At 43.1% G+C, this 25,852-nt stretch overlaps 1 protein-coding gene across 2 annotated transcripts; it reads left to right on the plus strand.

Annotated features, from left to right (window-relative positions):
* The first annotated feature begins 1,725 nt into the window (after nt 1-1,725).
* On the plus strand, nt 1,726-24,550 carry LOC311118632 (5' exonuclease Apollo-like). Of its 2 annotated transcripts, none has more exons than XM_084193424.1 (6): nt 1,726-1,798; nt 4,032-4,246; nt 4,485-4,650; nt 10,253-10,435; nt 14,393-14,694; nt 21,876-24,550. In XM_084193424.1, exons 2-6 carry the CDS (start codon nt 4,055-4,057, stop codon nt 22,905-22,907), a joined length of 1,875 nt encoding a protein of 624 aa, XP_084049550.1. In that variant the 5' UTR covers nt 1,726-1,798; nt 4,032-4,054; the 3' UTR covers nt 22,908-24,550. The 2 variants fall into 2 exon arrangements, with proteins under 2 accessions (XP_084049550.1, XP_084049549.1); XM_084193423.1 differs by lacking the exon at nt 1,726-1,798 and adding an exon at nt 2,314-2,554.
* Nucleotides 24,551-25,852: the final 1,302 nt, after the last annotated feature.

Raw genomic sequence — 25,852 nt, forward strand, 5'->3', positions numbered from 1 at the left:
GAGGAAAGGTTTGACAATGTGAGGCATGTAGAATGGATCGGGTAATGGACAGGTATAGGCTAGTGCTAGTTTCTGCACTTATACTGGCAGTAGTGGTGAATAGCTGGTTTGACTTGCATATCCAGCACACTGGCATGTGTAGCAGGATAGCAGTAGTATAGATGTTGGTCAGTGAAATGTTGTTAGTTGTGAGATTTTGTAGTGAGAAAAGGCAGGTGGATCTGTCGGATTCAGAGGAGGTTGAACATTGTACCTGCTTCATTTGGACTTAGTCTCTGAGGGTTACATAGAAACGTACAGTGGTTCATGTTGAAACACACAGCTGTTCTGGGTTAAGAAGGTTGTTTTAACAGTGATGCTCACCTTACTTATTATGCTCACATTGAGGAGCACTCCAATGCCATATTGATTCAATATGACTAGCTAGAGTGCTTTCAGACTTGCTCCCTCTGTGGGATTGGCTGAAAGCAAGTCAAGGTAAATAGAGTTTGTTTGTTTGTAAAACTTCTTACTGCACAGTAATACATCTAGACCATAACTTTCACTCTGATATATCTAGTACTGCTAACACACAAATACACTCAGGATCTTATTAGATATCAAATCAGAAATCATTCGGACACAGTTTGCACATTCATGATTAGACTGCATCAACTGTTTCAGTGGATGATAATAATGCTATTACATGATTTTGATACTATACTCATATTACAGAATTCATGACTGTGTGAATCAAACTGCACATCTGCTATGATATGTTTGATATCCTATGTGTTGTCAGTGTCAGGGCACACTTGGTTTAATCAATTCCTTTTTTTCTTTTTTTTTAAATGAAATTAATTTTGACTGAGCTCTCTCCATGTAGTTTGTTTGTTTGGTAGAGCACGGCGCTTGTAACGCCAAGGTAGTGGGTTCGATCCCCGGGACCACCCATACACAAAAATGTATGCACGCATGACTGTAAGTCGCTTTGAATAAAAGCGTCTGCTAAATGGCATATTATTATTAGTTAGGGTCAAGGTAGTAGAATGGGGTGGTGATTTCTATTTTTGTGAAATATGGCATGTAATAGTGGTATATAGATGTTAGTTGGTGGTATGTAATAGTGGTATATAGATGTTAGTTGGTTGTATGTAATAGTTGTATATAGATGTTAGTTGGTTGTATGTAATAGTGGTATATAGATGTTAGTTGGTGGTATGTAATAGTGGTATATAGATGTTAGTTGGTGGTGTGTAATAGTGGTATATAGATGTTAGTTGGTGGTATGTAATAGTGGTATATAGATGGTAGTTGGTGGTATGTAATAGTGGTACATAGATGTTAGTTGGTGGTATGTAATAATGGTGTATAGATGTTAGTTGGTGGTATGTAATAATGGTTTATAAATGTTAGTTGGTGGTATGTAATAGTGGTATATAGATGTTAGTTGGTGGTATGTAATAGTGGTATATAGATGTTAGTTGGTGGTATGTAATAGTGGTATATAGATGTTAGTTGGTGGTATGTAATAGTGATCTATAGATGCTAGTTGGTGGTGCAATTCTTTCCTTTCCCCTTTCTTTTTTATTTTTGTATCACAAAATGTAATGTGATCGAACACACACTACCGCACAGAAGGAGGCGGCATGCACAAACAAAATGTGTAAACGCCTTGCTACCAAAGAAGAAGAAGAAGAAGTAGAAGAACCTTACCGCTCTTTTTTTCTAAAGGGGGCGCGGTGTTGTCACGTGGCAGTCAGGAACATATTCACAACAATGTGGCAGAACCTTTGGAATTGAAAGGAACATCAGTCCTGTGAGTCGAAGTTTTTACTCTGCGTGTTGCTAAATAAATGGGAAAACACAACACACATGGCAGAATTGCAATGCAGCGTTCAGTTGCTTGCTATAGCTAACGTTAGTTGTCTTGATTTAGCTGTATGTAGCTAGCTACCAGTAGCCCTTTCGACACTTTGCTAGTTAAATAAATACACAGGTAGCTGTTGGCTAACTAACTAACTAACGTTATTCGTTTCGTTTGGCTGTCCCACCTGACTTGTCCATGTGTTGTTAACTAGATAGCTAACGTACGTAGCTTAAGCGATACCGTTTTTGTCTTGTTCTTTGTATAACAGTATGTGTAACGTTCGCTGGTTAGCCAACCCCAAAAGGGCTAAATGTCTAGATGGGTTAGATTTCTGTTTGTTTGCTAGTTGATTTAGCAAATCAAAAAAGAGCCCTTATGCCGTGACATTGTGAATTCGCAATGCCGTGACCCGGATTCGAACCGGGGTTGCTGCGGCCACAACGCAGAGTACTAACCACTATACGATCACGGCGAGCTACCAGGGCCGTGTGTATGACGGGGATTTTGGGGTACTCAAACGTGCACACACTGCCACGCAGTGACGTGTACACGCTAGCTGAACGGGTTATTTTTTTCTTCAAACGCTCACTCACGGATGTTTAGGAACCGGTGTAATTTGCTCGTGTTTGCCAGTTCAAATCAACCAATTAAATTTAGAAATTTACAAATATTAGGATGAACAATGACGGAGTCCGGAGTATGTATGTATGTATGTGATGGGATGTATAATCATTATGGACAGTAACGTTTTGTGGCTAGAATATATAGTATATCTGAAGAATACGTGGATAGAATAGTATATGTACAGCAATAGTTGAATAGGATGGCCTTGACTAGAATACAGTGTGTATATATATGAATGAAATGGGTACAACAGTATGTAAACATTATTACATTGACCAGTGTTCCATGTACATAGGGCAGCAACCTCTAAGGTGCAGGGTTGAGTAACCGGTTAGTTACTGACTAAGTTTAGCTAACACACCTTTTTTTTAGTCAGGCTATAGTTATCTAGGAAAAAAAGAGCCCGTTTGCCGTGACATTGTGTATCGCAATGCCGTGACCCGGATTCGAACCGGGGTTGCTGCGGCCACAACGCAGAGTACTAACCACTATACGATCACGGCGAGCTACCAGGGCTATGCGTCATATTGTAAGAATGTGCTTTTTAACTGAAGCCTGCAGTGACGTTGTCAAGCGCAGCCATTTCACTGAGAACGTATTCTTTGCTTTGGCTGTGCACGCAACTTATCACATTGTTAGCTGTCCAAGCCTTTGTAATATTTCACTCATTGTAATTCATTTAATTTTGAAATATATGTTCACCTACTATGCAAACAGTGTAGTTTATTGACAAACTATACTGTTTGCATAGCTAGCTAGTACTATATATTTATATTTACATTTACGTCATTTAGCAGACGCTCTTATCCAGAGCGACTTACAAATTGGTGCATTCACCTATCCCAGGTATTCCTTAAAGAGGTAGGGTTTCAAGTGTCTCCGGAAGGTGGTGAGTGACTCCGCTGTCCTGGCGTCGTGAGGGAACTTGTTCCACCATTGGGGTGCCAGAGCAGCGAACAGTTTTGACTGGGCTGAGCGGGAACTGTGCTTCCGCAGAGGTAGGGGGGCCAGCAGGCCAGAGGTGGATGAACGCAATGCCCTCGTTTGCAACCAGAAAGAAAACATGGTCATAAATGAACACACATTCATCAGTAATAAGGTCCTCAATCAGCTTTCTGAATTGCCCTACCAAAACTTCACATTTAAGAACCCTTAACAACTAAAAGCAGATTTATCTAACTCAATAGAGACCGAAGCAATTTCCAATTAGCCATCCCTGAGACCAGGTGTGGTCTTACATGCAGCCTGGTCTAGGCCAATTGAGGAAAGCCCCTGAATTAGCAGTGGATGATCAACATTATCGAAGTCCTTTGACAGGTCAATGAAGATGGCAGAACAATGTTGCCTTTATCCATACAATTAACACATCATTTACATATTTCATAGCAACACTAGCGAATATATATATATATATATATATATATATATATATATATATATATATATATATATATATATATATATATATATATATATATATATATATATCTCAATGTTTGTTATATGCCAAATAGCTGTTTTATAGTAGTTTGAATGGCTAACCATGGCTTTTTCTCAGGAGGATACTCCAGAGCTGTGGTAATGAATGGAAAACTCATCCCCCATACTCCGCTGGCTGTGGACTTCTGGCAGGTTAGGAAGTGTCAGCATGTCCGCCTGTTCTTCCTGTCCCATATGCACAGTGACCATACTGTGGGCCTGACCTCGACCTGGTCCAACAGACCCATCTACTGCTCACCAGTCTCTGCGACACTGCTCAAACTTAAACTACAGGTGAGAAAGACAAAGTATCAATTATATTCTACACAAGGCAACATGAGGAATGTAGATATGGGATAATTGTTTAAACTATTTTTGCGTGCCATTACCAATTATTGAGCTAGCTATTGAAATATGAATGGCTGTATACACCATAGCATCTCCTTTTTATTTGCAAAGTGCTGAATCGCTTTTAGGTGTTCTATACTTCAGTTTATGATAAGGCCTCCTCTCCTCTTTTCCATGTGTTCAGGTCAGAGAGCGATGGATCCATCCTCTGGAGGTGGGGGAACCCAACATGTTGCCTCTGGATGATATAGGAAAGGAGAGGTTGACCGTCACTCTCATGGACGCTAACCACTGTCCAGGAGCGGTCATGTTCCTGTTTCAAGGATACTTTGGCACCATACTCTACACTGGTGAGAACTCTACACACCATACTCTACACTGGTGAGAACTCTACACACCATACTCTACACTGGTGAGAACTCTACACACCATACGCTACACTGGTGAGAACTCTACACACCATACTCTACACTGGTGAGAACTCTACACACCATACTCTACACTGGTGAGAACTCTACACACCATACTCTACACTGGTGAGAACTCTACACACCATACTCCGGCACTGTACTTCACGGTCTCTCACTAACTAGTCAACTTTGGCATTTAGCCAGCTTGTCTTTCCCGCGCCCTACACACGGCCCTGGTAGCTCGCTGTGATCGTATCCAACCCCGGTTTGTATCCGGGTCATGGCATTGCGATTCACAATGTCATGGCATAAGGGCTCTTTTTGAGTAAGTAGCTAGTAGCTAACAATACTCTGTACATTATGGTGCCACTGGAGTATATTATGGTGCCACTGGAGTATATTATAGTGCCACTGGAGTATATTATGGTGCCACTGGAGTATATTATAGTGCCACTGGAGTATATTATAGTGCCACTGGAGTATATTATAGTGCCACTGGAGTATATTATAGTGCCACTGGAGTATATTATAGTGCCACTGGAGTATATTATGGTGCCACTGGAGTATATTATGGTGCCACTGGAGTATATTATGGTGCCACTGGAGTATATTATGGTGCCACTGGAGTATATTATGGTGCCACTGGAGTATATTATGGTGCCACTGGAGTATATTATGGTGCCACTGGAGTATATTATGGTGCCACTGGAGTATATTATGGTGCCACTGGAGTATATTATAGTGCCACTGGAGTATATTATGGTGCCACTGGAGTATATTATGGTGCCACTGGAGTATATTATGGTGCCACTGGAGTATATTATGGTGCCACTGGAGTATATTATAGTGCCACTGGAGTATATTATAGTGCCACTGGAGTATATTATGGTGCCACTGGAGTATAGTATAGTGCCACTGGAGTATATTATGGTGCCACTGGAGTATATTATGGTGCCACTGGACTCTGGCACTCTACTACAATACTCTAATCTCTGCTTATCAATCACATTTATTTTATAAAGCACTTTTTACATCAGCAGTTGTCCCAAAGTGCTTTATAGTTTCCCGGCCTAGAGCACGAAGAGCAAGCTAAGCAGAAGCACAGTGACCTGGAACAACTCCCTAGAAGGAGGAAACCTAGAGAGGAACCGGCTAAAAGGGATGCTCCATCCTCTTATTCGTTCTTATGATGAAAAAAAAGGCTAAACGGACACTCCTGACCTGCAAAACTATTTCATTTCAGAATTTGTTAGGGTTCAGTTTTAGATTTTGGTTTGTCGTTTATAGCCCCCTTATGATGAGGTATGGCAGGAGTTCCCCAAATTGTTTTACTCGGGGGCCCCCCCTCCAGCATTCGGGAACATCCCACGCCCCCCAGCACGCGCGAGTACGCAAAACATCTATTTCTATGGGGACAAGCACTGTTCATGTCACAAACTTGTTGGTGGAGAGAATTTTGCAGGTTTAAAGATTATTTCCTGCAATTCTACACATTTTGTCATGGGGTGCAAAGAAAATGTTGCAGTTTTAAAGCAAATGTTCTTGCAATTCTATACATTTTGCCATGTCTTAATGTGTATTCATGTGATATTTGATTGACTAAAAACACGTTAGCTGACATGGGCTAGTTGATCTGGACATTTCTGACACATTATAAATATCTCTCTAAGGTATGCAATGACTACTAACATGACAAGAGGAACTGATGATGCACTACCCAGTTTGAAAATTACTTTCAAGAGTACGTTTAAAGCCAGACTGAGATATCGGGATACTCACACATGCCGTCACTAGCTAGGTTTTCATCCAATTGGCAACAGATTTTCAAGCGAATATTCTAAAATCCGCATAAAAACAATATGCAAATTTTCCCACCAGATGTGTTTTCATCAAACTGACTTGTTGCTGATAAAAGGCTGTGTGTGTTGAGGTAGTGCACATAAAAATAACTTTGCCGGTTAAATTAAAATGGATTTCCATCGCATTTTCAACTCAACAACTCAACTCAATTTTCAATACTAAAAAGCTGATATATAGACTATTATACTAACACATTCTTGTATTTGCACGTGCACTCTAGCCAACAGCTCGCAAATACAATGCGGGTATAGCCCACATGAGATTATTTTTTTATTTGTTCGAACAGCAGCCAAGCATCGATCATCATGTCACCAGAATAAGACCGTAGATATTTATTGGAAAGGAGCATCAAGCTCATCAATTTGCACCTCACCACCCCGTGAAGTTCATCATAACTTATTTCATCTGTAGCCTAATAAACTGAATGCTTTCCCAAGAGGACCCCACAACATGTCATCGCGTGACTCCAAGTTGACTTTGATATGATGGTGATTATATCAATATTTGCGCATGAAAGCGTTTCCGACATTTCTCGCATTATACATTTTACAGACACAAAAAACATCCCACCTTGTCTAGCGTATTTAGTTTTTATCGACATTTGGAAAGTTTCCATCAGGCCTGTCGTGACATTTTTTCCTTTACTCGCATTTAAAAAGGTTGGTTGGAAACCTGGTTACAGTCACGTGGATGAGGTGGCTAAATGCCAAAGTCGGGTAGTTCGTCAGTTTAGTTAATGGTACAGTTTGATGCTAGTTAGATTACAGGTAGGGCTTTTGTGTTTATATTGGGTTACTCAGGCGTTCATTACAATAATGTGGACAGGGAGAGTGCTGACCTTCTTACTTTCCACTCCAAGGGGCCTCCCACATCACCTGGTAGCTTGCTGTGACCTGGTAGTGCCCTCAAACTCGACTCTGGACCTCGAAGCCAGTTCCATTGCATTTTTTTTTTATTGTTCCCCTCTAATCAGGGACTGATTTAGACCTGGGACACCAGGTGTGTGCAATTAATTATCAGGTAGAACAGAAAACCAGCAGACTGAACCTCGTAGGGTAAGAGTTGAGGACCTCTGTGTTGAGATTACGGCAACCCCGGTTCAAATCTGGGTTACGGCAATGCAATACACAATGTCACGGCAAATGGGTTATTTTTTTCCTAGATAACTATAGTCTATACCATTTATTTATTTTTTACAATTTTTTATATTTTTTAGCTAAACTGGCTAATTAGCAAACACGAGCAAATTACACCGGTTCGTTCCTAACCATCCACGAGCATTTGAAGAAATGTTTTTTGAGCATTTAGCTAGCGTGTCCATGTCACTAGTTGGCTGTGCTCGCACATTTGAGTAGCCCAAAATCTCCACCCTACACGTGGCCCTGGTGGCTCGCCGTGATCATATAGTGGACTCATATAGCGGCCACAGCAACCCCAGTTCGAATCCGGGTCATGGCATTGCGATACACAATGTCATGTCATAAGGGCTGCGTAATCTTGCTGGAATGCCTAACAGGTTAAAAGTATTTGATAGTACTTACATACTACATATGTACTTACATACTACGTACAGGTTAAAACTATCCAGTGGTATTTGATAGTACTTTCCTTTAGGGATGAGTTAGATCAGGGATGAGCAACTCCAGTCCTCACACTTTTCCACTATTCCTAGCAAACACAAACTGAAGATCATTATTAGTTGATTATTGGAGTCAGGTGTGTTAGCCCATCCCTGAGTTGGATGAATAGATTCATTGATCAATTGATCGAGGGTGACGTATGGATTCCAAAATTATAAAGTCAAACTTTTTGGGGGGGATGTTTTCCATTACTGGGTAGGGATATGAGAGTCTGAAATAAAGAAGATTCTGTAATGAATGCTTTTCAACCCCACAATAGATGAGGTAACAATGAATGCTGTGGCTTAGTTGGTTAAAGCGCCTGTCTAGTAAACAGGTGATCCTGAGTTTGGAATCTCAGCAGTGCCTTTTTAAGCATTTCATTGTACTGTGTACACTACGCTGTATCCACAGTTAATTTTGATAAACTATTGATCCTCTGTGGCTAAATTATGCTCTCTGGTGTATTTTGAACATTGAGAGTGGGCTTCTGTGGTTGGATAAAGAAATCTTATAATATACCAAAAAAACGTGATTTGTATGTAAATAAATCTTTGCCTCTTGGGCCCAGCTCCTGACTCACATAATTGACCAGTCACATTTATTTATTATGCTGTTTTATTTTATTTATTAATCAGTTACCAATCAAGGCAGAGCCCCCCAGTTACCCACGTGGGCGCCCCTACCTCCTCTTCTCCCCCATCTGATGATTAGCAGAGCGGCAGGAGGCAGCAGCAGGCTGAGAGCGGGTTCATGAGTCTTCCTTTGGTTGGCGGTTGCAGTGAAAAACTATTAAATATATACTACATATACACTATATATACACTACATTTCTGCTTTAACAGCCTCCACTCTTCTGGGAAGGCTTTCGACTAGATGTTGGAACATTGCTGCGGGGACTTGCTTCTATTCAGCCACAAGAGCATTAGTGAGGTCAGGCACTGATGTTGGGCGATTAGCCCTGGCTTGCAGTCGGCGTTCCAATTCATCCCAAAGGTGTTCGGTGGAGTTGAGGTCAGGGCTCTGTGCAGGCTAGTCAAGTTCTTCCACACCGATCTCGACAAACCATTTCTGTATGGCCCTCGCTTTATGCACGGGGTCATTGTCATTCTGAAACAGGAAAGGGCTTTCCCCAAACTGTTGCCACCAAGTTGGAAGCACAGAATAATCTAGAATGTCATTGTATGCTGTAGCGTTAAGATTTCCCTTCACTGGAACTAAGGGGAACAGTTATTGAGCTGACGTTGCTTCCAGAGGCAGTTTGGAACTCGGTAGTGAGTGTTGCAACCGAGGACAGACCATTTTTGCGCGCTACGTGCTTCAGCATTCGCCGGTCCCGTTCTGTGAGCTTGTGTGGCCTACCACTTCGTGGCTGAGCCGTTGTTGCTCCTAGACATTTCCACTTCACAATAACAGCACTTAGTTGACCGGGGCAGCTCTAGCAGGGCAGAAATTTGACGAAGTGGCTTGTTGGAAAGGTGGCATCCTACGATGTTAAATGTCACTGAGCTCTTCTGTAAAGGCCATTCTACTGCCAATGTTTGTCTATGGCGATTGCATGGCTGTGTGCTCGATTTTATACACCTATCAGCAACAGGTGTGGCTGGAATAGTCGAATCCACTAATGTGTGTGCATCGCAGTGCTAACTGTGCCACTAGAGATCCTGGTTCGAATCCAGGCTCTGTCGCAGCCGGTCGCGACCGGGAGACTCATGGGCGGCGCACAATTGGCCCAGCGTCGTCCAGGGTAGGGGAGGGAATGGCCGGCAGGGATGTAGCTCAGTTGATAGAGCATGGCGTTTGCAACGCCAGGGTTGTGGGTTCGATTCACACGGGGGGCCAGTATAAAAAAATAAATATATGTATTCACTAACTGTAAGTCGCTCTGGATAAGAGCGTCTGCTAAATGACTAAAAAAAATAAAATAAAAAATATAAATGTGAAGGTGTGTCCACATACTACATACACTATATATACAAAAGTATCTGTGTCTGAAATGTAATAAAATATATGTTGTTTTCTCACCTTAATTCTGAAGAGTATGAACCTTTTCTCTATTCCAGGAGATTTCCGCTACACCCCATCCATGCTGCGTGAGCCATGTCTAAGGACCAACACCACTATAGATGTCCTGTACCTGGACAACACTAACTGTGACCCCACACGCACCCTGCCCTCCAGACAACGAGCCACTCAGCAGATCAAAGAGATCATCCGCAGCCAGCCCAAGCACAATGTTGTCATTGGTGAGACAGATGCTTAACCGTTACTCGTTTTTGTGTAGCTGTCTGTGAACTGTAGTGGTGTAGGTACAGTGAGGGGGAAAAAAGTATTTGATCCCCTGCTGATTTTGTATGTTTGCCCACTGACAAAGACATGATCAGTCTATATCTATCTTTTAATGGTAGGTTTATTTGAACAGTGAGAGACAGAATAACAAAACAAAAATCCAGAAAAACGCATGTCAAAAATGTTGGAATCAGCCCAGAACTACACGGGAGGATCTTGTCAATGATCTCAAGGCAGCTGGGACCATAGTCACCAAGAAAACAATTGGTAACACAGTACGCCGTGAAGGACTGAAATCCTGCAGCGCCCGCAAGGTCCCCCTGCTCAAGAAAGCACATATACAGGGCCGTCTGAAGTTTGCCAATGAACATCTGAATGATTCAGAGGAGAACTGGGTGAAAGTGTTGTGGTCAGATGAGACCAAAATTGAGCTCTTTGGCATCAACTCAACTCGCCGTGTTTGGAGGAGGAGGAATGCTGCCTATGACCCCAAGAACACCATCCCCACCGTCAAACATGGAGGTGGAAACATTATGCTTTGGGGGTGTTTTTCTGCTAAGGGGACAGGACAACTTCACCGCATCAAAGGGACGATGGACGGGGCCATGTACCGTCAAATCTTGGGTGAGAACCTCCTTCCCTCAGCCAGGGCATTGAAAATGGGTTGTGGATGGGTATTCCAGCATGACAATGACCCAAAACACACGGCCAAGGCAACAAAGGAGTGGCTCAAGAAGAAGCACATTAAGGTCCTGGAGTGGCCTAGCCAGTCTCCAGACCTTAATCCCATAGAAAATCTGTGGAGGGAGCTGAAGGTTCGAGTTGCCAAACGTCAGCCTCGAAACCTTAATGACTTGGAGAAGATCTGCAAAGAGGAGTGGGACAAAATCCCTCCTGAGATGTGTGCAAACCTGGTGGCCAACTACAAGAAACGTCTGACCTCTGTGATTGCCAACAAGGGTTTTGCCACCAAGTACTAAGTCATGTTTTGCAGAGGGGTCAAATACTTATTTCCCTCATTAAAATGCAAATCAATTTATAACATTTTTGACATACATTCTTCTGGATTCTTTTGTTGTTATTCTGTCTCTCACTGTTCAAATAAACCTGCCATTAAAATTATAGACTGATCATTTCTTTGTCAGTGGGCAAACGTACAAAATCAGCAGGGGATCAAATACTTTTTTCCCTCACTGTATGAAACTGCTAGTCTTGTTGTCATTGGTGAGACAGATGCTTAACCGTTACTCGTTTTGTGTAGCTGTCTGTGAACTGTAGTGGTGTTGGTATGATACTGCTAGTCTTGCCTTGCTACAAGTCCTGGTAGCTTGCCGTCATCGTATAGTGGTTAGTACTCTAGGTTGTGGCCTCCGAAACTCTGAAATAGTTAGCTAGCTGTCATCATACTGTAACCAAAGATACTGATAACAATTCTGTGCTTTAACTTGAACTGGCATCTTGCCAGCGCCATCTGACAGTGACGGCATGCTTGAGTATCTTGTTATATTTTCCCATCACTCAAGTCCTGGTAGCTTGCTGTGATTGTGTAGTGGTTAGTACTCTGCATTGTGCCCGCAGTAACCCCCAGTTTGAATCTGGGTCACGGCATTGCGATACACAATGTCACCGCGCTTTTCAAATGATTTACTATGAGTAGTAGCTAACTAACTAACAAACTATCTAACTCTCTATAGTGTGTGTGTTTTTCTCATGTATAAATTGTTTTTAAAAGCTTCAATGGGTTAGAAAACAAATTAAATCCAGTTTCCTCGTGGCCAGGGGCATCAGTTGGGTATGGCAGGGGGTAAACCATGCATGGCTCAAGACCAAACATGTAAAAGTAGGCTACAAAAAAGTTGACTAAAATCATTCCAATCCTGTTTAGCTTATTGTTGGCTGGCTTTAGAACTATTGCGCAGAGAGAAGCTGCCGGCCTGCGCACCTTTCTCTCAGAGAGCAGAGACAGCCGGTCAGCTGTTTAGGGAGTGCGCCGATTGCTTTGAACTTGATGCTGGCATTTGTAAGCCTCGCGGCCAGCTGTTTTATGCACCGGTTACTTTCACACTTTCAAATTGATGACGTCATAGGTGGCGTGTCCAATAGGCTAGGGGAAGATTCCCCTAAAGTAAATTCATTTAAATGTGCCAACATTTGCTATAAAATTACTTGTGCCTATACATAAATAAATTATATCATTTAAAATACTACACAAGAGAGCATGATTTGGCCACAGGGGATCATTAGCTTTTTTGCCTACCAAATAGCTGAATGTTGAGTTGCAGCGGTCAGTGAAAAGCAGTTAAATAGGCCTTGGCCTATCGTAATATTTGAAAATACAATCGTAGGAAAAACATAGTTTAGAAAGCAAATGGCTGTTGCTGGAAAGAGAAGACAAAGAAAAGATTTAATCTGTCTCTAGTTCTCAAAATTCTCAACTCCCAATTGAGCAAACAGTGGCCTATCTCATTGGCACCAGCCGAGAGCATCGGCCATATCCTGGTGATGCATTTACTGTCTTTATCATTGGATCAGTACCAATGGAAAGTTTTTTTGGGGGGACAGTAATATCCTCCTCCAGGCTAGATGGACGTCATATTGTACAATTTCTCTCTCCCCTTTTCATAGACCTAGATTAGATAGTTGTGACAAGGTTGTCCCGTGTAGCTCAGTTGGTAGAGCAATGGCGCTTGCAACGCCAGGGATGTGGGTTCGATTCTCACGGGGGGCCAGTATGAAAATGTATGCACTCACTAACTGTAAGTCGCTCTGGATAAGAGCGTCTGCTAAAATGTAAACATTTTTGTTTTTACTAGTCAGTGTCAGCAGAGTAGGCTAGGAATTTGTGTCGTATAAAAATAAAAATAAATTATGTTGCTTGTCTCCAGTCATAAAGTGTAGTTTCATGAAATGTGTTTATTCTAAAGGCACTCGCACATCTGAGCTATCTTTGTTGCAGGTTCATGGTAACAGTTGAATAACACGCACACTGCTCTTGCTAGTATCGCTGCTCTTGCTAGTATCACTGCTCTTGCTAGTATCGCTGCTCTTTATTAAGCTTTACATATCGGCCTCAAGGCCTTCGTCAGAGCTTTTGACGAAGGCCGTGAGGCCGATACGTAAAGCTTAATTAAGAGGAGCGATACTAGCAAGAGCAGTGATACTAGCAAGAGCAGTGTGAGGGTTTCTTATTTTTTCTCATGAAATGTGTTTAAAAATGCAAAATTTTCCTGTGCAAAGAAAGGAGAAGGAACGTCTCTGATTTATGCCTGTTGTGTCACTACGCGCTCAGGCATGCTTTGTTCAGAACTCTGTTTTGCTAACAGTGATTGAGTTATGTTATTAGCTTAAGTTATAACTATGCAATCTACTCATCACATTAGGAATGGGAGCCTGTTTTACATTAATCTACAAATGCGGTGATAGATGCATGCAATCTTTTATTATAAAGGTGCAATTTTATGGTGAAAAAATAGCTTCCCTAAACTTGAAACTCGCTCGCCGCCTATGGATGTCGGCATTTGAAGTCGGCCTTGTTGTGACTTGATAGCGTGTATAATGCATCTGTTTCACGTTGCACTGTATGCGCCGTTCCACAAGTAAATGAGTCAATTTATGATGTGGTTGACATTGTTTATGCCGTTCCACAGACCTTTAAACCTAATATTGCGGTGATAATTAATGTCTGGGATCATTTGTTTTGTTTTTTTGGCTGTTCTCCAAATAGCATTTTAGAGTGTTTTAAATTGTGTAGAAATGAGGTAAATGAGCTTCAACTTCCAAAACAGTCCCCTCTCTGGCATACCCTAGGTTTAGCTGAACTGACACCACTCCTCGTGGCATAGAGATGCTGTATATAATTGTATTTATGCATATTATGTTCTAATTCTATTTCCATGTCTGTGTGTTGTCTGCAGGCCTGTACACTCTGGGTAAGGAGTCTCTACTGGTCCAGCTGGCCATGGAGTTTAAGACCTGGGTGGAAGTGTCCGTCGAGAGGCTAGCGATTCTCAGAGCCCTGGAGCTGCCGGATGTCTTCACCACTGAGCCAGGAGCGGGCCGGATCAGGGCCGTGGACCAGTCAGAGATCCGCTCCACCAACCTCCTCCTTTGGAACAGGGAACACCCCACTCTGGCCATCCTGCCCACCAGCAGACCCCTGGTCTCCTTCCACCCTAATGTCCACGTGGTACCTTACTCTGACCACTCCTCCTACCAGGTAGGGATGAGTTTTAGATTGACCACTCCTCCTACCAGGTAGGGATGAGTTCAACATTGACCACTCCCCCTACCAGGTAGGGATGAGTTTAACATTGACCACTCCTCCTACCAGGTAGGGATGAGTTTAACATTGACCACTCCCCCTACCAGGTACGGATGAGTTCAACATTGACCACTCCCCCTACCAGGTAGGGATGAGTTTAACATTGACCACACCTCCTACCAGGTAGGGATGAGTTCAACATTGACCACTCCTCCTACCAGGTAGGGATGAGTTCAACATTGACCACTCCTCCTACCAGGTAGGGATGAGTTCAACATTGACCACTCCCCCTACCAGGTAGGGATGAGTTCAACATTGACCACTCCTCCTACCAGGTAGGGATGAGTTCAACATTGACCACTCCTCCTACCAGGTAGGGATGAGTTCAACATTGTAGTAAAAATAGAAGTAACTCCTGCACACATGAGTTTACCTCTGCACATAATGATGTTATCATTACTGTAAATGTTTTGGTATTTCGGTATGACACCTTTTGAAAAAGGTGCTGTAGTTTTGGGACACCCTAGTTAAGGAGTCCCGACTAGTCCACCTGGCCATGGAGTTTAAGACCCGTTACAAAATTACAGCACCAAAAGGTGTCGTACAGAAACAATGACAATAAATGTTCAGAGGTCAAATCTTGTGTGCAGGAGTTATTTACATTTTTAAAACAATGTTGAACTCTAAACCAGATACGATAAGCCATAGCAGTGTGCATGTTAACCCCATTTTCTGAAGAGATGAGTTCAGAAGAGGAATTACCTTAATTCACCAAGTACATTCTGATCTTTACTTGGTGTCATGGTTCAACACAAAATCCGTTTATTTGTCATGTGCACAGGATACAGCGTAGTGTACACAGTACAATGAAATGCTTAAAAAGGGGGCTGAGATTCTAACTCAGGATCACCTGTTTACTAGACAGGCGCTTTAACCAACTAAGCGACAACGCCGGGTAGGGATAAAAGTCTGAGCCAGATTGACCCAAAGGGCAGGAACCCATCTCCTGTTACTCTAGTGCAGGGGTAGGTAACCCTGGTCCTGGAGGCCCCACTTCATGTTTTTGATTTAACCAACCTGGGAGACCAGGTGTGCTGATTTTAGGCAATCACTGAACTGATCAATTAGCTCAGTTGGTCAGGTGTGGTGCCTAGTTGGACCATAATCCTGCAGTAGCTGCAGCACTCCAGGAACAGTATTGCCTACCGCTGCTGTAGCGTAATGTAGCTTGATGCACGAACACATCCCCCTCGACAGAATGCTAGGAGGGAGTTTAACACTAGCTGTTGGTTGCTAGATTAATCAAAGATGGTCACTGTTAAACTCATCAGTGTGAAAAATGTGAAAGATGTATGCACTCACTAAAACTGTAAGTCGCTCTGGATAAGAGCGTCTGCTAAATGACTAAAAATGTTTTTTTTTAAATGTAAGAGGTGTGTGTAGACTTGAAATCCAAAGTGTTTGTCATATTTTACACAGTGCAATGAAATGCTTAAAAAGGCACTGCTGAGATTTGCACTCAGCTGTGTTGAGGATCAGCGTAGTGGAGGTGTTGTTTCCTACCTTCACCACCTGGGGGGGGGCCCGTCAGGAAGTCCAGGACCCAGTTGCACAGGGTGGGGTTCAGACCCAGGGCCCCGAGCTTAATGATGAGCTTGGCGGGTACTATGGTGTTGAAGGCTGAGCTGTAGTCAATGAACAGATGGGATAGGGCAGTGTGATGGCGTGCAATTTGTGCCATGCGATGACGATACCTGGACCACCTACTGAAGTGTGCTGTTGTAACGTAAATCACGTAAATCACGTGAAAAGGAACCTGGAGTGCCACTTTAATGTTTAAAAAAAAAAAAATGTTTCTTAACTAATAAATGAGTTTTTATTGAGATTTGAACTCAGGAGCTCCTGTTTACCAGACAGGCACGTTAACCAGCTAAGCCACAGTACCAGCACCTTGTATTGTCTTTCACAGGGGTCAAAAGCCACACATTAAATCAAAACAATTGTTTTTATTTAAAACTCATATCTCTGTACCGTAATGGAAAATATCAATCAAAATGTTGATTTCCTAATTTTGGAATCGATACGGACACTCGTTTTGACTAAGCGATTTAATGGATTCATCTAAATCATCCCTCCTAACAGGAGCCCTATACAGTCCCTCCAGGATTTCGCGACCTTTTTTTGTGATTTCTACGGCCAAAAATTCTTGATTTTGCAGCAGATTTTCTGAAATTCTGCGATACATTTTGCTATGTTTTTACCCCACATTAATTTCATATAAAGCAATAAAACATCATATATGCTCAGTTTTAGGACGATTTTAAGCAGAATACATAATACAAAAACAATTAGAAAATTGTTTATTTTCCTGAACAAAAAAGGAGCGGAAGCTAGCTCAGAGTTCCAACATAAAAAAAAAATCCATGCATAATCTGTAGGTACTAAAAAAGATTAAACTAGGACAAAATAAACACCTGGGGTCCAATCAGCAATTAAGACATATTATATCTCAAGTCCATCTTCCATGAAAACAATTGGAGACAAAGTGCTCTTTTGGGCTGTTTCTTTTTTTGAACAAACACAGCTCTTTTTCTGAACATAACGAGAGGTGGGGCTCATCTAGGCCAGATCTCAGTGTAATCATCCATTCCATCCTCCTCCATATCAGCTCCACTGCGGAGTCGTTGGTTGTGGTACATGAAGACCAAGGCTCGTAGGTTGTTGTTAGAGGTTGATCGACTACGGCTGGACAACACAAGCTTGTAGATACTGTTGCTTCGCTCAGCATCAGCTGAGTTTGAGACTGCATCTTTGTAGCGTTTGGCCAGGGTGCGCAGCACAGGAAGTCTCTCTTTGAAGTCCATCCCAGAAGATATCCAAATCCACCACCCCACTCACTGTGGCTCCCAGTCCTGCTGGTCCTACATTGGTCAAGTAGGCATCCAGTTCATCTCTCGGTACCTTACTGAAGCCTGGAATAGCCTTGTAGCTGGACACTCTGTCATCCATAAACGCAACGTGACGTGGCTCAAACACCCTACCTTCTTGGAGGAACTCCATGGTAGGCTGTCCATCTGACATGTACTTTGTACGTTTTTCCTCTGCTGGTATGCCTCTTCAACAGTGCTCAAGATTTTCACAGCAAAGGGCAAGTTGTCAACTGCGTCAAAGTAGTGTAGTTCTTTGTTGGCTGCAATGTTAATCTGCGAGTCCCCTAAATTGTGAAAGATCTTTGTTGTCACGGGGCGTCTGCTCTGGAAGATGTCGAGAAGCTGCAGGATGACTTTGCACTTGTCTGCCATGATGTTCAGATGAATCTGCAGCGACTGAACCAGCTCTTGTTCTTGTATTTTCTCTGTGGTGCACTTCGGCCACACACCTGTGAATGACAAGGCATAAAAAAGAGGAACATAAGAAAATATTATTTACACTCACTGTGAAATGCCATCACGGCTTACAAAAAATATAGGCCACTTTTTCTGCATAATTACAATGATATAAATGACAATAACTTAAGCAATTGTAGAACGCATGTAGATTTAAATCATACCTGTATTTCCATCTCTATGAACCCCTTGTAGAGGCCAAACTGCTCTGAGAGGTACTGCACTGCTGAGAACCATAAGTTCCAGCGTGTTGCACATGGATTGGGAGCCATGGTTGCTCTCTTCCGTCCTGCCAGTCTGGTGGTGAGGAAGGTATCTTCTTTTGCGTGCCCCTGCCTGGTAAAACATCTGCGAAAAACTTAGCATGAATGCGTTCAGCTGATCAAAAGGTTTGCGGAAAGCACTCCCTATCAGATTCATGTTGTGAGCCATCCATGTTATGTGCAGGGAGTTGGGGAACAATGACTGAAGGTGCAGCTTTGTAGGCTTTCTTCATGTACGCAGCATTTTCTGTGTCAAAGTCGTCATCCTTGGAGATATTGTAGTCTTGTAGACATTTCACCACCGCCATTGGAAACTGTTGAATGATTGCACTGCTCCAGAAACACTGTCTCTGCGAGGTAGGCAAGAATTCTCCCCGAGGATGTTCTCCCCGAGGATGTTCTCCCCGAGGATGTTCTCCCCGAAGATGTTCTCCTTTTCAAGTGGTGCGATGAGGATGTTTAGTACACATCTTCCTTCAACATCTGGAGTTTCATCAAAGATGACTGCCACTGGCTTCCCTGCAAGATGTTGCTTGAGTTCTTCCTTCACCTTCAGGTAGACATCTCCCAAGTTATTTTCCTATAGCTGGTGCTATACAGGGATGTCACCTCCATTGATGACTTTCTCCTTCAGGAACTGCCTCATTGAGGAGTGATCACTTTTGGAAAGGGGCATGTTGACTGCTGTGCAAGTGCGTACCCAATCTTCACAAATCTGAAAAATAACAATTGCGCCAATTGATTAGATAAAATATATATCTGTGTGTCATAATCCACTCACACATTCACTCACACACTCGCTTTCAATTTGAGGATCGATATTTCTTTCGCATAAGTTGTCTTCAAAATACTTGAAATTGTGATTTTTTTTTTCTGAAAGGGTCGTACGGGAGATAGAGAACAGAACACGTACAAATAGAGTATTGTGGTTGATATGTACTTTTAAAACAGTATTACCATTTCTAAGAAAATCCAGAAAGATTGTGCTTTCATGATCCGTATTAAGTTTTACAGAGAGAGTTTAAAACGGCAAAGCTGACAAACTGCACTCAGTGCTTTGAGCAGCGCTCTCCACAGACAGACTGGGGAGAGCAGAGTGCCGACCACCCTACTAAAGCCAAGGTTAGCGGAGTAAAAGTTTAAGTAAAACGTCACTCACCTTGATTCTTTCAGCGCTTGCCACAGTCTTCCCTGCTACCACTGCGCTAAAAGTGCGGGAGTTGGTCAAAATTGCGGGCTCTCGCATAATATGCGCTGATTGGTTGATTTTTGCATTGGAATTATGCGATCGCAGAATCCTGGAGGGACTGCCTATACTACTAATCAGGTTTGAGGAGTTCGCTTTAGTCAATGAGTTCAACTCGGGATAACCAGTACCACGAAAGTAGCTCACCTTTTAGCCAGGTACATCTCTATGGCAACGAATCCATCAGAACTAACCTGCTCCGGGGCAGGCTAACTCAGGGTTAACTCCATTTATCCTGAATTAAGTGTGTGAGCCATAAATTGAGGGCCAATTAAATCAGATACCTTCCCTCTCGCAAAGAATGTGTCATCTGCCGCGTTCAACTGCTAGTCATAACTCTGAAATTTCCGACTTACTAACTGGTTGTAGTTATACACGTGCAATGTTTAAAAAAACATTTCTGAGTTTCCTAGTTCTGACTAGAACGTGAATTCGGCAATCCTCCCCTTCATTTGTGGAAGAAGATTAAATATTTTATTCATCAAATGTTTTTTTTGTGTGTAAGAAAAGTGGTAAAATTAAAAGTATCACATTACACATTTAGTAATGACAGCATTTGCTTTCGATTGTAATGAGAAATTTGCGAAAGTCAAAATGACAGCTGCAACCAACCATAGACATATAATCCATAGATGGTAGTTCCCATTCAAGTCAGGACTGGCAGCCATTGCAAGTGTACCGTCGTGTACCCATGAGTTTAACAGTCAAATTGCCAGGGTAGAAGGTTCCAAAACCCTTCTATTAATTATATGTCTATGGCCACAACGAAACAAGCTGTTCCACAAAGAGAAGAATAATCGGTAGGCATTAATGATAAGTAATCAAATAAAGATTGCATTTTTAAAAGGCAATTTCACACCATAGCCTGCTGGATTTGCAAGATAACATTTCTTTCTTTTTGATTTCAGTAGAAATGAAAATGTGGCAGTGACTCGCCCATGAATTGATGTTTCAGCATTGTCGCAATGAAGACCTCGGCGCTCGACTAGTCATGTACGACATGCACAAGGAGTTGCAAGCCTGCTAGAGTTAGCGGGCAGGCAGACGAGCAATATCCACCGTGGTAGTACGGATGAAGCCTCACCTGGAATGTGAAGCTAACTAGCTGGCTAGCTTTATAAAAGCCTGAGTAGATCTAGCTTGCTTCGTAGGATACCACTCTGGTGGACAAATGCCAGAGTTGTTTAGTTACCCAGTGAATTAGTTTACACTGGTTAGATTACATTTAGCCATACTGTTTAGATTACACCAGGGATGGGCAACTGGTGGCCCGCGACCCCCCCTTTTTTTTAGGCACGCTTTTTGGAACTCTGTCGTAGTCTCAATTTACTGTTGAGAGTTAGAATAATACAATACACAACATTTGGATGTGCATCAGCAGTCACTTAATTAGCCCATGTCAGCTACATTTCTTTTAGATTGGTAGGTTAGTCTAGCAGCCAGCTATCTATACTTGTAGTAAGCATGGTGAAATTACCGACCTGGGTGGGGGCCATTTTGATAATCAGTTATCATATTAAAAGAGCAAACATTTGCATCCACCCTATGGCAAAATGTGTAGAATTGCATAAAATTAGTTATATAATTGCTAAATCTTCTCTCCGCCGCATGGCAAAATGTGTAGAATTGCATGAAATGAGTTATAAAACTGCTACAACTTCTCTCCGCCGCAATGCAAAATGTGTTTCTGCGGCCACAATGCAGAGTACTAACCATTATACCATCACAGCTAGCTACCAGGATTGGGGTAGACATTAGGCCTCATTGGGGGAGACATTAGGCCTCATTGGGGGAGACATTAGGCCTCATTGGGGGAGACATTAGGCCTCATTAGGCCTCATTGGGGGAGACATTAGGCCTCATTGGGGGAGACATTAGGCCTCATTGGGGGAGACATTAGGCCTCATTGGGGGAGACAGGCCTCATTGGGGGAGACATTAGGCCTCATTGGGGGAGACATTAGGCCTCATTAGGCCTCATTGGGGGAGACATTAGGCCTCATTGGGGGAGACATTAGGCCTCATTGGGGGAGACATTAGGCCTCATTGGGGTAGACATTAGGCCTGTTAACTCAAGCCTGTAGAGGTTTAACCTCTGTATGGCTCTGCATGCAAGGAGTGGTCCAAAACCATTTAAAGATATTGAACTGCTTCTGTCTTGATATCCGGTCGAGAAACTAGTGTACAGACGCCCTTGATTGATTTTAATTGATTTATCTAACTCATCTCTCCTTCCTACCAGGAACTGGAGGACTTTGTCTCAGCCCTGCGGCCCACCTCCCTGGTCCCCATCGTGGGCAGGCTTACCACTGGCATCCCCTCCTTCTCTGCCCTGCTGCCTAGGAGAAAACGCCACGAGGTCCTGGTTCCTGAGTCAGTCCGGCACTACATGAAGGGCCGACCTGAGTTGCAGGTTCAAGACCCTGGTCAGTCCAGCTTCCTGGGTTACAGTAACCTGCCGCGGAGGCCTATCCGACCCCCTCCACCCAGAGGGGTGGTGTTTGAGTCCCCCCCTAAGGCCCCCTCCAGAGACTCCACGCCTGGGTCGGTGGTGGTCGAAGCCTGGGAGACAGGGTCCATGGAGCATCCTGGTCAGGAGGAAGAGATGGACACGGAGATGGATGCCGACAGAGATGGAGAAGAGTCGGACTGTATGCTGGTAGATCTGAGTGAAGACCACAGCCCTACCAAAGACACAGGACCCAGCTCCAGCCCCGACCCTAACCCCAGCCTAACCAGAGACCCCAATCCCAGCCTCAGCAGAGACCGAGACCCATGGGGCCTGAATCTGGTCCACAGGGTCTCAGAGAACCTGGATCTGGAGGAGAGTGTCCCCTTCAGTCAGTTCACCCAGAGTAACTTCACACTCATGGAGGTCCTGAGAAACACTGCCATTTCACTGAGGCCCAGAGCTGTGAGAGAGGAGACCCATCCTCAGTATTTGCCTTGTGATAATATGGCCGCCTTAAACTGTAACTTAAACGCAGTATCAATTAACATAACCAGTTCCCACAATGGAAACCCAGACCAGGAGACAGAAACTCTTCCATTACTGCAACTAAGCCTGAGCTCCTGTTCCAGTGACAGTCCCTGTGCGAACGCTAGTGACCCCACTGAAACACAACCTGAGCCAACAGAAGACTGTGAGATGACTCTCCTGCTGTCCCTCCCTTTCTCTGAGGAGGACTTGTCTGTCTCTGGCTGCTATAGCAACACGCTCCTGGAACGGAGATTTTTGGAAAAGTTCAGCCTCTCTCCTTCAGATGTGGAGTAGGGAGGGTGAAGTTACCCAGGCCTAGACACTGATCTTGCATTTTTCCCCGCTACTGGTTAAGGTTATGATTGGGAGAGGTGAAGCTGATCTTAGATATGTACCTAGGGGAACCTTCCAGTGAGGGAATATTAGTTAGTCAGTTCCACTCTGCTGTTGAGAGGTACCTTAGCTGCTAACACCAGACAGAGGATAATGTGAATGCTAACCGTGTCAACATTCTTTCCTTCACATTCCTTAAGAAGACTCTTCTTGTACTGTTTTAAAAAGCACTTCTTCAGTTGTGTATATAAAAGAAAAGTATGTTAAAAGTTTAACTTGCTAGGTCAGATTTTAATTGGAGATTTTCCATTTGAGTTTGCTTTTTGGTTCAGGACTAGGCTTCATCTGTGTCCGGGAAACCGCCCCATTATGTTTACTTTAAGGGAAGTGCATATTTCACTGTGTCATTTCATTTATGACATGATTTGTGTTTATACAGGGGCAGTATTTACAAAGCTCTCACCTACTATGTTATGGCTAGGTTGTAGGCTGCATGGATTCATTTAATTTCCTGTAATGTGCCACAGTGTTTGAACCATCTTTTAAATGTGAATAATTAGTGAAAGACTTCTTACTGTAGCCCACATGTTATATGCCTTTTAATGCTGCTCACAGTTCACTGTTGATTATATATATATATATATATAACATACACTGAGTATACCCAAACATTAGGAACCCCACCCCCAACTGGTGTCGAGCTCCCTGCCATCCAGGACCTCTATGTCAGAGGAAGGCCCGAAAAACTGCCAAAGACTCCAGCCACCAAAGCCATAGACTGTTCCCTCTGGTACCGTCCGGCAAACGGTACTGGAGCATCGGCTCCCATACCAGCAAGCGCCGAGACAGCTTCTTCCCCCCTAGCCATAAGACTGCTAAATAGTTAATTAAATGGTTACCCGGACTATCTTCACTGACCCTATCTTGCACTGACTCTATGCACACTCAAGACTATACACTGAGTGTACAAAACATTAGGAACACCTTCGTAATATTGAGTTGCACCCCCTTTTGCCCTCAGAACAGCCTCAATTTATCGGGGCATGCACTCTACAAGGTGTCGAAAGCGTTCCACAGGGATGCTGGCCCGTGTTGACTCCAATGCTTCCCACAGTTGTGTCAAGTTGGCTGGATGTCCTTTTGGTAGTGGACCATTCTTGATACACACGGAAACTGTTGAGCGTGAAAAACCCAGCAGCATTGCAGATCTTGACACAAACCGGTGCGCCTAGCACCTACTACCATACCCCGTTCAAAGACACTTAAATGTTTTGTCTTGCCCATTCACCCTCTGAATGGCACACATACACAATACATGTCTCAATTGTCTCAAGGCTTAAAAATCCTTCATTAACCTGTCTCCTCCCCTTCATCTACACTGATTGAAGTGGACTTAACAAGTGACATCAATAAGGGATCATAGCGTTCACCTGGTTAGTCTATGTCATGGAAAGAGCAGGTGTTCTTAATGTTTTGTCTACTCAGTTTATATTCTCAGTTTACTGTTGATTAAAATGTGTTACCTTCTCACAGTCACTGTTAATTAAAAAAGTATTGTTACCATGGAATTGAAATATATGTTAAATAAAGTTTAAATGATGTTGCCATTTAATTGCTGGTTGTGGCTCCTGTAGAAAGTTACTCAGTCAAATAGTGTAGTTTCCAGTGCTGATGGAAAGCTTCTCCCAATAGCTTGTAATTGCAACATTTGGCCAAAAGGAGGCAGTAGATTGCTCCTAGAGTGAATATGTTCTGGCGTTTCCCTGTTGAGAATGACAGAGGACTCAAGTTACAGAGCTCCAACATTGACTTGCTAATTGAAAATTAATAGGGTTCAGATGGAGTTTCCATTTGTGAATATATAAAGAATTTAAAGTGAATAGATGATTTAGATATACATCAATAACATAATCTCAATTATAGTTCATACCTACAGGGGCGGCAGGTAGCTTAGTGGTTAAGAGCGTTGTGCCAGTAACCGAAAGGTTGCTGGTTCTAATCCCCGAGCCGACTAGGTGAAAAATCTGTCAATGTGCCCTTGAGCAAGCCACTTAACCCTAATTGCTCCTGTAAGTCGCTCTGGATAAGAGCGTCTGCTAAATGACTAAAATGTAAAATACCTATTACCTACAGTATAACCTTCTACCTCCGGCACAAGCGCTGATGGTCATCTCATCTGAGATATGATGATAGTGGTGATGAGACGGGACTTCCACCCATATACTGATGCAAACCTGGGATCAAATAGCTTGTCTTTTCTTTCAACTAATCTATGTATCTGTATATAATGTACCTGAAAGGAAACAAATACTTTTTGAACCCAGGTCTGCTACACTACAGAGCTGTGGATCTATCTGTCACTGCAGCCTCATCCACAGCAGGTTTACCATATAGGCCGCTATTTGGCTATGCTTCTCTGTGCCCTTCCACTGCCCCAGGGTGCAACACAGAGAGAAGCTCATTCTCCAACCACTAATGGAACATGTGACCTTCAGCTTTTACACTGTCAGCTGCACTGAGCACGAGGGCCTGGGTTGGTGAGGAGCCAGGAAGAGGTGGACTGGAGAATTAGAACCAGATTCAGAGAGACCGGGAAATAACAGGTATTATGTATATCGCTATGGATTTTAAATGTATGTATCATTTATTATGCAATATGTTTTATTACGCTATGTAAATGTTGAGATGCTGACAAATGTGCTCCAATTGGCAGGAGGAGGTGTACTAGAGAGCAGGAGCCAGAGAGGTGCCAGGGAGAAAGGTGTCTGCTGTATATCTCTCTGTGGATGGATTGGGGGAAATTATGATCATTTATTGCGGAATATTTAAACGTTTGTCCTTTTTAGGCACAGAGCAAGAGGACGTGGCTAGGAGGAGGAGGTGAACTGAGGAACTGAGACCAGAGA

The sequence above is a fragment of the Coregonus lavaretus genome (genome assembly GCF_964263955.1).
Source record: "Coregonus lavaretus genome assembly, contig: HAP1_SCAFFOLD_1963, whole genome shotgun sequence".
Taxonomy (NCBI): Eukaryota; Metazoa; Chordata; class Actinopteri; order Salmoniformes; family Salmonidae; genus Coregonus; species Coregonus lavaretus.

Coding starts and splice junctions, on each gene's coding strand:
- LOC311118632 (XM_084193424.1), top strand. CDS start 4,055: ATGAATGGAAAACTCATCCCCCATACTCCGCTGGCTGTGGACTTCTGG. Junction 4,247..4,484: donor TGCTCAAACTTAAACTACAG/GTGAGAAAGACA, acceptor CCATGTGTTCAG/GTCAGAGAGCGATGGATCCA. Junction 10,436..14,392: donor CAAGCACAATGTTGTCATTG/GTGAGACAGATG, acceptor TGTTGTCTGCAG/GCCTGTACACTCTGGGTAAG.